General features: G+C 41.5%; 2 protein-coding genes across 3 annotated transcripts in view; one reads left to right on the forward strand and one right to left on the reverse strand.

Moving 5' to 3' along the window:
• The window catches only part of TpnC4 (Troponin C TpnC4), a 140,091-nt gene that overhangs the window by 107,677 nt on the left and 17,436 nt on the right, over nt 1-14,978 (reverse strand). The gene's annotated exons all lie outside the window — the stretch shown is intronic.
• On the forward strand, nt 4,715-6,231 carry LOC138912469 (uncharacterized). The gene is made up of 2 exons (XM_070213370.1): nt 4,715-5,956; nt 6,034-6,231. The coding sequence occupies exon 1, from the start codon at nt 4,918-4,920 to the stop codon at nt 5,470-5,472; it is 555 nt and encodes a 184-aa protein (XP_070069471.1). The 5' UTR covers nt 4,715-4,917; the 3' UTR covers nt 5,473-5,956; nt 6,034-6,231.

The following is a 14,978-nucleotide window of genomic DNA, read 5'->3' on the forward strand; positions in this document are numbered from 1 at the left end:
CTCTAGCCTGAGAAACAAATGTCCCGACAGGTCAAATCCGAGGATTCAGCCATATCGTCAGTCCACCGTAACCCCGACGCCTGGCACAAGCTCTTGATCCGCGCTTACCCTGCCGGTAGCTCTTCCTTCTCTCGACTCTGCTCCTGTCCTGTCCTGCTCCTGTCCTGCACTCGTCTCCACTCCAATCTCTGTGTCCTGCAGATCTCACCGTTGCAGTCTCAGCCTTGGCCTAGCGTCTTGACTCTGGTATCTTGATCTGGGCGTTGAGCACTCGGTTTCTACGGTACTCTCACGGCCACGCACTCGATTGAATCCTCGCACTTGTATTCTTGATCTCTGGTTCACTTGTTGCACTTGTACTTTCGCTCGCATATCTTGGTTTTCTGTCTCGAGCTGCGCCTGCGCCGACCTTTTATAGGCTGCGGCGTAGTCCCGTTATTTCCCCTTCTGCACACGGCACGAATCGGGTCCAAGGTCCAAGATGTCCCGTTAGTTCACGGTGCATCCTCTTTGTGCTGGTCCGAAGTCCACGGATTCACCGTTCGACCTCATTGCCCTCTGGCGGCGTGGGCCCAAGGTCCAGCGCGGTACCGTTATTTTGCGGTCTCTCCGCTTTGGCTGGGTTCAAGGTCCACTATTTACCGGTGGACCTGGATGCCCTCGGATTCTGCCGCATTCTCGCTGCCTTCGCTGTTGCTAGGGGCTCTCCTCCCTCGAGATTTGTGGGGAGTTTTACGGAAAAACAGCTATAAATAGCGAAATTTTGAAAGGCCGTAACTTCTGTACTACTAAAGCTACAGACTTGCACTTGTTGTAACGGTTTTTTGAAATACTATAAACGCCTTCTGAACGTAATTTGTCTAAATACAACATTTTAAAAATTATGGCAAAACAAAAATTTTTTTAAATGATTTTTTTAGTTTTTTTCTTAATTTTTCAAAAACGGCTCTAACGATTTTCTTTAAAACTTTTTCTTGTTTAGCCCTTGAGATTCCCCAAGTTTTGGTGTATGGCGTGTTATTGTAAAAAATCAGGTTCAAAAGTTATTTTAAATCGAAAATAGGCACTTTTTACAGCTCAGAATAACTAACGCTTCCTGAGCATTAAATTTTGTGGGTGCGTATCCAAAGTGTATTTTAGGGTCATGGAATCATTTCAATTGTTTTAAGGAATTCCAAACTGGAAACTTTTGTTTTACGACTTTTGGAAAAACCCGCTGCTTTAGCTAAAAATAGCTAAATTTCGTTAGTTTGTAAGTTATACACTACTAAAGCTACAGACATGTGCTATACCTCGTTTAAAAGGTATTTTGAAATACTTCAACGGCTTTTTAACTTAATTCTTTTAAATACAATGGCTTACAAATTTACATATTTATTTGCCTTTAACAATACCTCATCAAAAGATAATTGCTATAAGGCTCCGCTGATTTAAGGCAGACTTTTGGCTTTTTCGCCCCACTGTGCGTCAGGGATAATTTGTGACGCACTGAGTGGTGCATCCACATCTAATCGGTCATTGTTGACTGATTGCGAAAGGCATTCAAAGTTTTCGGTTTGTACGGCAACCTCGAAGCGCCGGACTTGGAGTTTTTTGCACACTATATGCAATTCCATTTGTAAGTGTTATCTGCTCCACAACCGTAACAAAAAGTCGCTTATCGGGTAAACAATCCTGGTAAATGTTGCCATCTTTGCGGCAATTCCAGTATTTTAGGGTAAACGCGTCTAATTCTAGCTCGTTCTCCGATTCAGAACCATTATGTGAATCAGATTCTGGAATCAGTCCTGAGATTTCGCGTCTAAATGGGTTACCTTTACTATACCCGTGCGCGCGTTTGACGTCTTTGAGAAAAGCTTCGCGTCGACGACAGGTTTCTCTTAGCTCTAAGACTGTTAAGATATCGACATTCAGTCGTATTTTAGGCCTTAGATTATTCTTGAGAACTCGGACAAGTTTTCGCGAGCTCCATGGTAGTTCGGGTTGATCGACTAAAAGGCTATCGACTATCGTAAAAGCTATCAAAGGTTTCGCTAGGCAGAACATAACAAATCCCAGCGGACTTCGGTTGCCGATTTATGGTAACGCCAATAAAATTCGTTGGCTTTTCCCTCAAAGAGAACTCTAGCGTTCCTGCAAAGGACCGAGAAATTTCCATCTAAGGTTTGATGCGTTAGCTCCTCAACTCTATAAATGAAGTTGTCTACCGAAACACCTGATCACGAATATTTCATCTTCCATCCGTTTAAAAAATGGACGACCTTGTCGGGTCTAGTTAGGAGATCAGACATGTTACTTCGGTGAAAACCTGGGGAACCTTTGTTAGGCATGAGCCGATGTCTGTTTTTAATCTGTTCGACAGCAGAAGTTGGCTCGTTATTAGCCACGTCTACTGGTGGAGGAGTTGCTGATCTTTCTTCACCGCTAACAGCGGAATCTGGCGGAGTTCTGATCAATCTCTGTACACATTCTTCTATTGAATTTTTTATAAAGTCGTTAATTTTCTCTGAAAGAAGTAAGAATAGTCTTCGCTCCACGGAGGCCATCGTAATTGCGTTAATTGACGCAGCTTGAACAGTAATACTGCTCTGAGCGTTTCCTGATGGACCTGGGTTATTATCGCTAATTTCTTGTTGTAGCCTTGAGATTGAGACTGAGTTCGTTTTCGACTACTGGCCTGCAGGAAACTTTACACACTGGACAGGAGTCGTGGAGCCGTGGTAATCATTCGTGGATAGGACACTGGAATTTAATATTCCGTATATCGTCTGTATTCCGTAACGTCTGTATTAACGAAAACATTTATTTACCGAAGAGTGGTTAGGGCATTTACGTGGTAAGCCAGTGCGAGCCAGAAGATCAACCGAAGTTGAATGGTTTCTGCATTTTCATTGGACTACGCTTTAGCCAACATCACAGCGTAAGTAAAGGAAACTTCCATCCCTGACTTCCAATTGAGGCCAGAATAAAGACTGGCACTTCTACCTCTGTTATCCAATCAATTATAAGTCAAATAAAGAATTTGTGTTTAGAAATAAAAGTTAAAGGTTGAAATATATGTAAAAGATAAAGGAAAGAATTTGAATTTAACTATCAGTGAGTCTTAATAAGCGAATACTGTACTCACAAAGGCTACACACGTCTGGGCGCCACTTTTCTTAATAATAATAATGAATTATTACTGTAGCGTGTAACGAGTAACTTGGGTGCGGTGAGTACGACGATCCGTCCTCGCGGGAGCATTCTATGGGTCCGGCTCTCGCTCGTCGGCTTTGTCGACGAAATGTAACTATCGCCCTTCGTGCAACTGTAATATGTAATAAGCGGAGTTAGGAACTGCAAGTTTGAATTCGAAAGTAAATTTGTATTGCGTGACTGCTTGTGACCCAAGAGAATGCAGTGATATCCGATTGGGACAAATCGGAAAACTTTATTATGTCTTTCTTTTCGTTGGAATTGGTTTCTTCGTCAGCTGGCTGTTGCGGCTTGCCTGGTCGGCGACGTGCCTTCCTCAGCTCAAGATTCACTTCGTGCGTTTCTCGACGGCGTCGCTGCTCTCGTATCCCTTCGTGCTACTTGTGGACTCTTGCGGCGTTGTTCTCAATCGGCGTCTCTCCAGTTCCACCCGGCTTGTAGGACTCAAAAGTGTGCACAACCTTCCTTTCGGGTCCGACCAGAATGATCCTGGGATCACCTGTTCCGTCGTGTTCCCTGGGGTCTGTCTGGCTCTAGCCTGAGAAACAAATGTCCCGACAGGTCAAATCCGAGGATTCAGCCATATCGTCAGTCCACCGTAACCCCGACGCCTGGCACAAGCTCTTGATCCGCGCTTACCCTGCCGGTAGCTCTTCCTTCTCTCGACTCTGCTCCTGTCCTGTCCTGCTCCTGTCCTGCACTCGTCTCCACTCCAATCTCTGTGTCCTGCAGATCTCACCGTTGCAGTCTCAGCCTTGGCCTAGCGTCTTGACTCTGGTATCTTGATCTGGGCGTTGAGCACTCGGTTTCTACGGTACTCTCACGGCCACGCACTCGATTGAATCCTCGCACTTGTATTCTTGATCTCTGGTTCACTTGTTGCACTTGTACTTTCGCTCGCATATCTTGGTTTTCTGTCTCGAGCTGCGCCTGCGCCGACCTTTTATAGGCTGCGGCGTAGTCCCGTTATTTCCCCTTCTGCACACGGCACGCATCGGGTCCAAGGTCCAAGATGTCCCGTTAGTTCACGGTGCATCCTCTTTGTGCTGGTCCGAAGTCCACGGATTCACCGTTCGACCTCATTGCCCTCTGGCGGCGTGGGCCCAAGGTCCAGCGCGGTACCGTTACTTCACGGTCTCTCTGCTTTAGCCGGGTCCAAGGTCCAGTATTTACCGGTGGACCTGGATGCCCTCGGATTCTGCCGCATTCTCGCTGCCTTCGCTGTTGCTAGGGGCTCTCCTTCCTCGAGATTTGTGGGGAGTTTTACGACTCCTCACAACATGTTATCATTTTCCAAATGAAAAAAAAATTCCAAAAAACAACTACTTTGTAAGCAATATATTGATTTGGTTTAAGTGTGAAAGCCGTGTATTGTTTGGCTTAAGTGATGTATGTACCTATAACTATTATTTATAAGTAATGTACCAATTCCGCTGTTTCAATAATATGTAAAACTAATATTGCTAAGAACTAGGGATTATGTGAGGATCGGAGAACGGTCACACTACAGCCAGACAGAGAAGCGAACACGTTGTGAAAACCACGCTAACCCAAAAATATAAAATAAAAGTGAAAATAACAAATAAAACTAAATAAGAACTACGGTTACAACTACAGAAGTGGGATAGACACCTTTTAAACATCCGCCTACATATACATTTTGGAACACACAAGTTTTTTTTTTCCTAATAAGTACGCATTAGCGTACGACGCCATTTTGAAATGGACAAATCGAAAATTGCGGAGTGGCTACAAGCCAATGAAATTGTGTTCCCAACAAGTGCAACATTAAGACAACTGCGCAAGATTGCTTTGGATGCCGGTTGCCAAGAGGCGGCTGATATCCCGGAAAACACTTTCGAGGAAGAAGACACCAAAATTGATGTATTAAGCCATGGGACCGCTAGCGAAGACATCGACGAATTGGAAGAAGAAGAAGCACTACTTGACGCCGCCATACGGGTAGCTAAGAAGAAGAAGATATTGTCTGGGTTAATGCAGAACGACAATAAGACGACAGATGACATCCGAATGGTGAAACAACTCATGACCCCGTTTTCTGCCACTGAAAATGAGGAAGCGCTTAAGTGGATTTTGGATTTTGAGAGAATCTGCAGAGATGTTAATGAGTGTATAATTTTTCAATTACGTTGCGTGCGAATGCTGATGAAATCTGGAACAGATGCCGACTTGTTCCTGCGTGTCGATCGACCGAACACTTACGACGAATTTAAGGAAAATTTCGTAGACATTCGGTCGTGGCAGTTCAACTGCTGATATTGTACTGCTGTTAAAGGACACCATTTTCAACCCCGGAAAAAACTCCGTTATGGGATACATACTCCTCATGGAGGAAATCGCTATGCGTGCTATCATCGACGAAAAATTGACAGTCCATCGTTTAGCCAATATCGCTCTATTGTACACGGCAACAACAATTGGACAATTGAACGAGTTGGCACGGAAATATGAAAACCTAAAAAAGAAGTCCCAACATTTTTTGCACCGCCCAGAAACCACTGGAAAAGATCGGAACACAATCCACTGCTACAATTGTTCCGCTTATGGGCATTACGCTTCGTCATGCACTGCATCGAAGCGCGAGAAGGGATCCTGCTTCCGATGTGGATCCCTCCAGCATATGCTAAAGGATTGCCAACAGAAGCCAGCAAGTAATCCGAGAATGGTGGGAGCAACCAACAACCAGCCGATAGGGGATGACGAAGTGGAGCCCAATATGTTTATTCCTATTATTAACCAGGTAGGAGTTTATTTTTACACTGATTGCCAACAGATGCCTAATTTAACTCTTCTTTCTGCCATGTTTGATACGGGAAGCGCCATTAATTTAATTCAGCACGCTGCCATTACCTATAAAAACTTTAGCAATGTATTGTTCCCGACGGATTACTGTGGAGTTAATGCATTTAAGAATAATACATCCGGAAAAATATTTGTTAGACTCGTTTTTCAAAACATAGAAGAAGAAATCTCATTTTTTGTTGTTCCCAACAACTATGTTGCAACTAATGTTCTCTTAAGCCGTAAGTTTCTGGAAAAATTTGATTGATTGATTGATTTATAAAGATACAATAAAAGAAATTATAGAATTGAATTTTTTTAAGAATAGTGAATCATTGAACAGATTGAACATTGACAGTGAACCATTGAAAAGAGTAGTGAATATTGAACCATTGAATATATTAGAGAATAGTGAAACATATCGAACAGTGAACCATTGAAAAGAGTAGTGAGTATTACCCATTGAATATTTTAGAGAATAGTGAAACATATCGAGACAGTAACCAATTGATAAGCAATAGAAATATTAAAGTATTATTTGAAGAAAGTGAAATCGATAGTAATGACAGCATACCATATATATATAGTATTGATGTATTTAAGGATGATGAAAGTTTTGACATTGACCCGAAGTTGAGTGATAGAGATCGGAGTGAGCTCAGTGAAATAATAAGATTGAATTACTTATGTTTATCCAACATCCCAGCGATCCAACATAGTTATGAAATGAGTCTAAGGCTTAAGTCTGAAGAACCGGTACGCTCTGTTCCGAGAAGACTTTCATATCAGGAAAAGAAAGAAGTAGATTTTAAAATTGATGAGTTATTAAAAAAAGGATTTATAAGAGAAAGCAATTCGCCCTATAGTGCTTGTTAAGAAGAAATCTGGGGAGAAACGTATGTGTGTAGATTATAGACAACTTAATAAAATAGCTATTCGTGATGGATACCCGCTTCCCCTCATAGATGACTGTTTAGAGAGATTAGAGGGAAATCAATATTTTACACTTTTAGATTTGAAAAGTGGATACCACCAAGTAAAAGTAGCAGAAAGTTCTATACAATATACAGCTTTTGTAACACCCCCCGGTCAATATGAATACACAAGAATGCCTTTCGGACTTAACCAACCTATGATTCGAGAAGGAAATGTAGTAGTTTACATAGACGATATTGCTATAGGTTCAAAGACATTGAAAGAACATTTTACGACGGTAGGAAGAGTATTAAGAATTTTGGCAGAATATCGATTGGAAATAAAAATAAATAAATGCCAATTCGCTTACAAAAGCATTGAATTTTTAGGGTACACATTAAACATCTTCCGATTCCGAAAGATCGCCATGGAATGCCAAAATTTTTAGGATTATTTTCTTACTTTAGGAGATTTATTCCGGCATATTCAAAAATAGCTAAACTATTGCAATAGCTCACAAAAGTAGGTGTTAAGTACGAAATCAATGAGGATTGCATCAATACTTTTGAATATCTTCGGGAGAAATTAATTTCATTTCCTATATTATCGCTGTACAATCCAAATCGAGAAACGGAATTGCATTGCGACAGGATTTGGTGGAATCCTATTACAAAAACAGGATGATAACAAGTTCCATCCAATAGCTTATTTTTCACAAAGAGCAACAAAACTAGAGGTAAGATATGAAAGCTTTAGATTGGAAACATTAGCTGTAGTTTACTTATTAAGAAAATTCAGAATATACCTAGAAGAAATTCCATTTAACATAGTAACAGATTGTAATGCAGTAGTTTTATGCCTAGGGAAGGGACGGCTTAACTCAAGTATTGCCAGATGGGCTTTAGAATTAGCAAGCTATAATTATACCCTTAAACATCGTAGTGGAAAATATATGAATCATGTTAATACATTGAGTAGATACCCTTCAGCTTTAAATGACAATTTTGAATATGAACCTATTGTGAATATCCAAGAAAGTGACAATAAAGACCAAATAGTTTCAGTAATTGACAGTGACGACATCAATCTTCAGCTTCAGATAACGCAAAATAGAGATAGTCTTATAGTAAAATTGAAAGAACAATTAGAACTTGGGAATGTGAAAAATTTTATATTGAACGATGGAATTGTCTATAAATTATGTGAGAATGATATTGAATTGTTATATGTACCAGCTGAAATGGAAATAATGAGACATTATTGGTTTCCGAACATGAAATCCAAAATAGAGGTGTTTATCGGAAATTGTTTAGATTGTATCATGTTTACAGTACCTACACATGCAAAAAACCAAATCTGCATAATATACCCAAGCGACCAATCCCTTTTGATACAATACATGTAGACCATTTTGGACCATTGCCCTCAGTTATATCGAAAAAGAAACATTTGTTAGTAATTATTGACGGATTTACCAAATTTGTTAAATTGTTTCCTGTAAACTCAACGAGTACGAAAGAAGTCAACATGTGTTTTTTGAAATATTTTCAATACTACAGTCGACCACTTAGAATCATAAGTGATAGGGGTACATGTTTTACGTCATTAGAGTTTGCTAAATTTTTATTAGAAAACAATATTGAACACGTTAAAGTAGCAACTGCGTCACCTCAAGCGAACGGTCAAGTGGAGAGAGTAAATAGAACAGTTAAAGCAATGTTAGCTAAGATAACTGAACCAATTAGGCACGAGGACTGGAGCAAACTCCTGGTTAGGGCTGAATATGCCATTAATAATTCAGTGCATTCAACAACGAAGGAAGTACCCTCAGTATTATTATTTGGAATTCAGCAGAGAGGTTGCAATATTGACGCATTAACAGAATATTTTGATGATAGAAATTTTAGACCACAATGCGATTTAGGAAATGTCCGTAAGAACTCTTCAGATAAAATATAACAGTGTCAGAAAAGAAGCAAGGAACATTTTCAGAAGAATCACAAAAGCCGTGTAGAATTCGAAGAAGGTGATTTTGTTGTAATGAGAAACATTGACACCACAATTGGTACGAATAAAAAATTTGTACCGAAGTACAAAGGACCATACGTCGTTAAAATAATTTTGCCAAACGATAGATATGTTATAAGTGATATAGAAAATTGTCATATTAGTCTAATTCCCTACGATGGAATTGTAGAAGCGTGTCGGTTAAGGAAATGGGCAGATTGGGGTAATTAGTGTGAAATTAACTCCTAATAAATGTTAAGTAATCTTTTTATACATATATTTAAATAATTAATACCTTAATTATTAACCAAAAAATTTTACAACTTTACTTATTCTATACAAATTATTAATTTATTTAACTAAACCTTAGAACATTTAAGTATTTAACTTATATAAACTAGAAACCCACGATCGAGGACGATCTTATTGTCAGGATGGCCGAGCTGTAAGCAGTATATTGATTTGGTTTAAGTGTGAAAGCAGTGTATTGTTTGGCTTAAGTGATGTATGTACCGATAACTATTATTTATAAGTAATGTACCAATTCCGCTGTTTCAATGATATGTAAAACTAATATTGCTAATAACTAGGGATTATGTGAGGATCGGAGAACGGTCACACTACAACCAGACAGAGAAGCAAACACGTTGTAAAAAACCACGCTAACCCAACAATATAAAATAAAAGTGAAAATAACAAATAAAACTAAAAAAGAACTACCGTTACAACTTTTTGACCAATTGCCTTAAATTGGCTCTTTCCCCTCCCCTTGTCTTACAGAACTACCCCTCCCACCCATCAGTTTTCTTGGCTGTTGCTTTCTCGGCCGTCGCTTTCTTGACATCCGCTCTCTGTGTTCGCTCTCTCGGCTGGCTGCCGCAAAATGCGACGCAATAACTTAGAAAATCTGAACAAATTTGTTAAAAAAATGTTAAAAACTTAAAATTCAAATTTCGAAATTCCAACCGCTTTAGAAGTTAAGCATTAAGTACATATAATTTCCTTGCTTTGCTTAAAATATTGATTTTGGGGCCATTGGGGGGGTCATGTCGGATCTTAGTGGGCGGTTAGGCCCACATTGGAATACTGTGCAAAAATATGACTGCTCTTGCTCTTACGGTTTGTGCTGTGGTCGTATCCCCTTAAAAATTGGTCTTTCATTTCAAAATTGTTAAAGATTTTATTCTTTTGTTCAGGATAAAATTAAGCGCCAAAATTGACTTTTCTACTAATAAAGGATGTTATTTTTAGAGGTGTAGAACTTTATGTTGGCATCACTGTTCAAGATAGCGACCGGTTTAACAGCTGTAAAGTGATTTGGCAATTCATCATGAATAGACTCACGCGTGAACAACGCTTGCAAATAGTGCAATTTTATTTCGAAAGTAATGGTTCAGTGCGGAATACGTATCGCGCACTACGTCCATTTTATCGTCGACAAAGTCGTCCATCAAAGCAGTTAATTCGATTAACCATGGAACGGTTTCGCACCACGTTTACTCTTATTGATAACTCGCATCCTCAGAGACGCCGTACGGTGCCTACAGAAGAAGCTATTGCTACTGTAGAGCGTACCATTGAGGAAGACCCGAATGAGTCCATCCACCATTGAGCACAGGAATTGGATCTGTGTCCATCCACTTTATGGAAGATTTTGCGGAAGGATCTTGGCTTGCGTGCTTACAAAATCCAACTCGTGCAAGAATTGAATCCAAGCGATCATTTATTGAAAGACACGTTTGGTGACCGCCTAATTTCACGTTTTGGACCTGTAAATTGTCCTCCAGGATCTTGTGATTTAACACCGCTAGACTACTTTCTGTGGGGCTATGTAAAGTCATTGGTCTATGCGGATAAGCCACAAACGCTTGACCATTTGGAAGACAACATTCGCCGTGTTATTGCCGATATACGGCCGCAAATGTTGCGAAAAGTCATCGAAAATTGGACGTCCAGATTGGACTACATCCGAGCCAGCCGTAGCGGTCATATGCCAGAAATCATATATAAAATGTAATACCACAAGATTTTCTTTCAAATAAAAAAAAAATCATGTCAATCGAATATTCAATCGTTGTTGTCGGGAGCAGACAAATCTTTACAGCCAAAGGAAAATTAAAATGTAAACAATCGATTGTTATCTATTGCAATGAGATCACTGTAAACTCCAGCTGCCAGCATTAACAGCTCTCTCACTCTCTCGCTCTCTTGTCGTTGTTCTTTTTCTTTGTCGCTCACAAACCTTTTGTCACTTTGGTTTGGTTGCTCGTTGATGGGAAGAGATATACATTGTTTCCCCTCAATTTAAACCCAAATAAATATATATTATAACGATTAAATATACGAGTTATTATTTGAATAAATAAAGGTGCCAAAAAGCTGGCAGTGTCAACATTGGTGACCCCGACGTGATTGTGGTTCTGGAGTTCGTTGAAAAAATTGAAATTGGAAATAATTTTGGAGCCCAAGCTTAAAGTGTTGTGCAATAAAGTTTATAACAGTCAGTGGATTTGCCAATAATTGGATTAAATTTGTTCATCAAACGGAGACTCCGTTATTTTTGCACGTCTTCTTTAACGCTGTTTTGAAACGGTTCAACTGCAAACACATACATACATACCAACAAAGGAACGGTTCAATTGCAAACACATGCATATATACCAACATAGGAACAAACTGCAATCCGATTGTTGGCGCTTGCACATACAGTCTTCTGAAGAAGTTTTCGTTCAGATAACTTTAAATTCCATTTTTTTCGAACTTTATTTAACAATTACAAACAAAAAAAAAATGAATCCTGAATTGCCTCTGCTGCCATCGGTTCCTGAATAGATCGCTTTTCTGAAACGTAATACTGAGGTTTCTTCTGATCGACTTGAGGTCATCGGCAGTGAACTAGCTCCTGACAAAATTGGATCAATCAGTGTTATTGATTTAGATGTCCGCTTACACCTAATTAATCAAATTAAAACCACTTATAACCGTAATCAAGACTTACTAGAGTCTTTCGATTTTAATCAAATTGACCAACCGTGTCGGGATGAATTTGATGAAATGGCGTTACTTCTTGAGTTACGCTTAAGAGGTCACATTCAACAACGGAAAGGTGAACATCAAACGAACTCTACCATGCGCAACGCTCTGTAATCGCTCTCGTGTTCCCGAACTAAAGTTTCCATCTTTTTCTGGAGGATATACTGAGTATGCAGATTTCATGTCAATGTTGTACACAATCATAGATAAAGACCCCAAGTTAACCAACATCAAAAAGCTGCAACACTTGCGTTTCTGTCTACTTAGCCCAGCGCTGGATGCCATACAGTCGTTAGATATATCGTCAGCCAACTACCCAGTGGCTTTAGATTTGCTTAATAAACGGTATTCTAATAAACGTCTTGTTTTCCAGTCTTACTTGTTTACTTAGTCTCAAACAGATGGACTCTTCAGCGGCAAATAAACTTCGGGAGTTTTCGGACAAAATCAACTCACACATGCGGGCTTTGGATTCGTTGGGATCAGCTCAGGAATTTTCTGACATTTACATGCTCTTGCAAAAATTGGATTTTTCCACGCAAACTAGTTGGAAAGAGGCCACCTCAATGGATGGTTTGAACATACAATTCCCTCCTTGCGACATGCTGAGATCAAAAGGATGTCTCTATGCTTCAACTGCTTAAAACGTGGGCACCATACTCGAGCTTGTACAAGCGGAAATTGCCGCGTTGGTGAAAATAGGCACCACACATTACTGCATTTTTATACAAACTCTTCGCAGCTACCAATCGAAACTGATTCTGCCATTATTTCTCTAGTTGTTCAAGGTCCAGCTTCTGATATTACGCTATTGGCCACTGCTGTTGTACTCGTAAAAAGCCGTTCAGGCTTATTCATTCCATGCATTCTAATTTCTCGCTTTGCACAGCAGTTACAGTTAAAAAGGACTCGCTCAGCATCTCTGGTTTCGGGACTCGGTAAGACAAGGGTTCTAACTGAGGGATATACCGTCGATATTTGCTTAAAATCTCAGGCATCCGATTATTCGGCGTTCCTATTGTGAGGAGTTAAATAACTCCGCACAAATAAACACAAGAAATACATGGAGAACTACATGGTGTGCAGAGGGCGAAAAGTCGAACGGTAAAACCGTGCACTTTGAACCCTGAAGTGGAGAGTTGGAGAGAGAGTTTGGAGAGTACCAACCCAGAGAGAGAGAGAGCAAAGAGAGGCGTCAGAGCGAGACGGCACTAGCCTGAGGGAGAGACGAGAGGGCGCAGGCGTGCCGTGAGCAAGGAATTAACGGTACAGCACCGCACTTTGGACCCTAGAGTGGTGCCGTGCGCAGAGGGCGAAAGGTCGAACGGTAAAACCGTGCACTTTGGACCCTGAAAAGGAGAGGCCGAGGATTAACGGGACCCGGAGGCCTATATAAGCGGGCTCTGCGCTGGAGTCGGGACCAGTCATCGAGCATCAAATCGCGAGTGAACAACGTTTAGTAAAGTCAAAGTCAAGGAGAAACAGCCGTGGAAAACCAGCAAGGAGCAAGATCGCTACGTCAAGACGTTCGGGACCAAGCAAGTCTCCGAATTGCGACACAGGTAGCTGAGGTCCTTCAAGGCAACGCACGGCTAAGTCTGCAGAACATCAAGGTTGGCCGTAGTACCGATCATCCCGACTATATTGGCTGTGGTACCGATTAGTTCGGCTACGTTGGCTGTAATACCGGTCAGTTTGGCTGCATTGGCTGTAAATACCGATCAGGCTAGCTGTGCCGGCTGTAATACCGACTAGTCCGGCTACATTGGCTGTAATACCGATTAGTCCAACTGCGTGCGGCTAAGTTGGCCGTAGTACCGACTGGTCCAACTGCGTGCGGCTAAGTTGGCCGTAGTACCGACTGGTCCGACTACATTGGCTGTAATACCGATTAGTCCAGCTGCGTCGGCCGTAATACCGATCAGTTGAGCAGGACATAGGCAGACTTGGCACAGGGATCCCCACCAGCAGAGTGTTGGGCGCGAGCAGCGGACTTCAAGGGAGCAACGCAGGACAACGCAGCCACGAGTCGCCCAGGACATCCACGAGGACAAGCATTCAGGGACCGCACAAAGAACCAGACATCAGGGACGATCGCAACAGCCAGGAGGGAAGGTTCGGGTGGAACGTTCGTCTTTCTCTGGGCGTTTGCTACAGGGACTGCTGGCGCAAACCGGCGGTAGTACCGGAAGGACGAAGGTCTTGCAAGCGTGGTGCCTGTTCACCCTAGTCTGAGAACGGTGACGCTTCCCTGAGCCCAACAACCCAACTCCACGCCCTCGTCTACGAGTGGCAGCGAAAGTACCCGGCGCAACCAGGAGCACCTACAGCGAGGAACCCCGGATCGGAGTCGCAGGAGCATCGTCAGCACGAGTCACAATAATCATTGTAAAACCAGAGCCGTAAATAAACGCCTCCTTGAACTGAATTCTGAAATGTTTTATTGTTAGCCTAGACACAGGAGTACCAACAGTGACTGAGATGATAACTCAGTTCTTGAATCGATACAGGGATCGGCATTCTAACCGCCTGGCTAGACGTCTTGCCACACCACTGGGCCGACGTCGTCTCCGCAGACGACACCCGGCGGACTTATGGATTCTCGGCCGTGATAGACACGGGCGACTTTTATAATTAACCCAGATGAAGTAACATGTCCCACTGTGGCTCAACTACCCGCAGATTTCGGGATTATTTTTCTTTAATTATATGACGACAAACATGAAAACAAGAACTTGTGAGGCGTGTTAAATAAAAAAAATGTGCCTACTTCGGCTTATACCAAAAAAAAAAAAAATGTTAACCGGGCGGTCACGTTTATATAAATTTGGTGGGACGAACACACAAATTTACTGAGCTAGCCGCACGATCTTCGTAGCGAGCAAAACGTAAAAATCAGTTCGTTACACTATCTGCACGCCTACTATTACTGATAGTCAACCAAGCATAGCCCTGAACATAGAGGACTGGAATATTCCGGCAAATATCCAACTAGCAGATCCCTTTTTCCACAAGCCTCAACGAAT

Source organism: Drosophila takahashii, chromosome 2R, assembly GCF_030179915.1.
Source record: "Drosophila takahashii strain IR98-3 E-12201 chromosome 2R, DtakHiC1v2, whole genome shotgun sequence".
Taxonomy (NCBI): domain Eukaryota; kingdom Metazoa; phylum Arthropoda; class Insecta; order Diptera; family Drosophilidae; genus Drosophila; species Drosophila takahashii.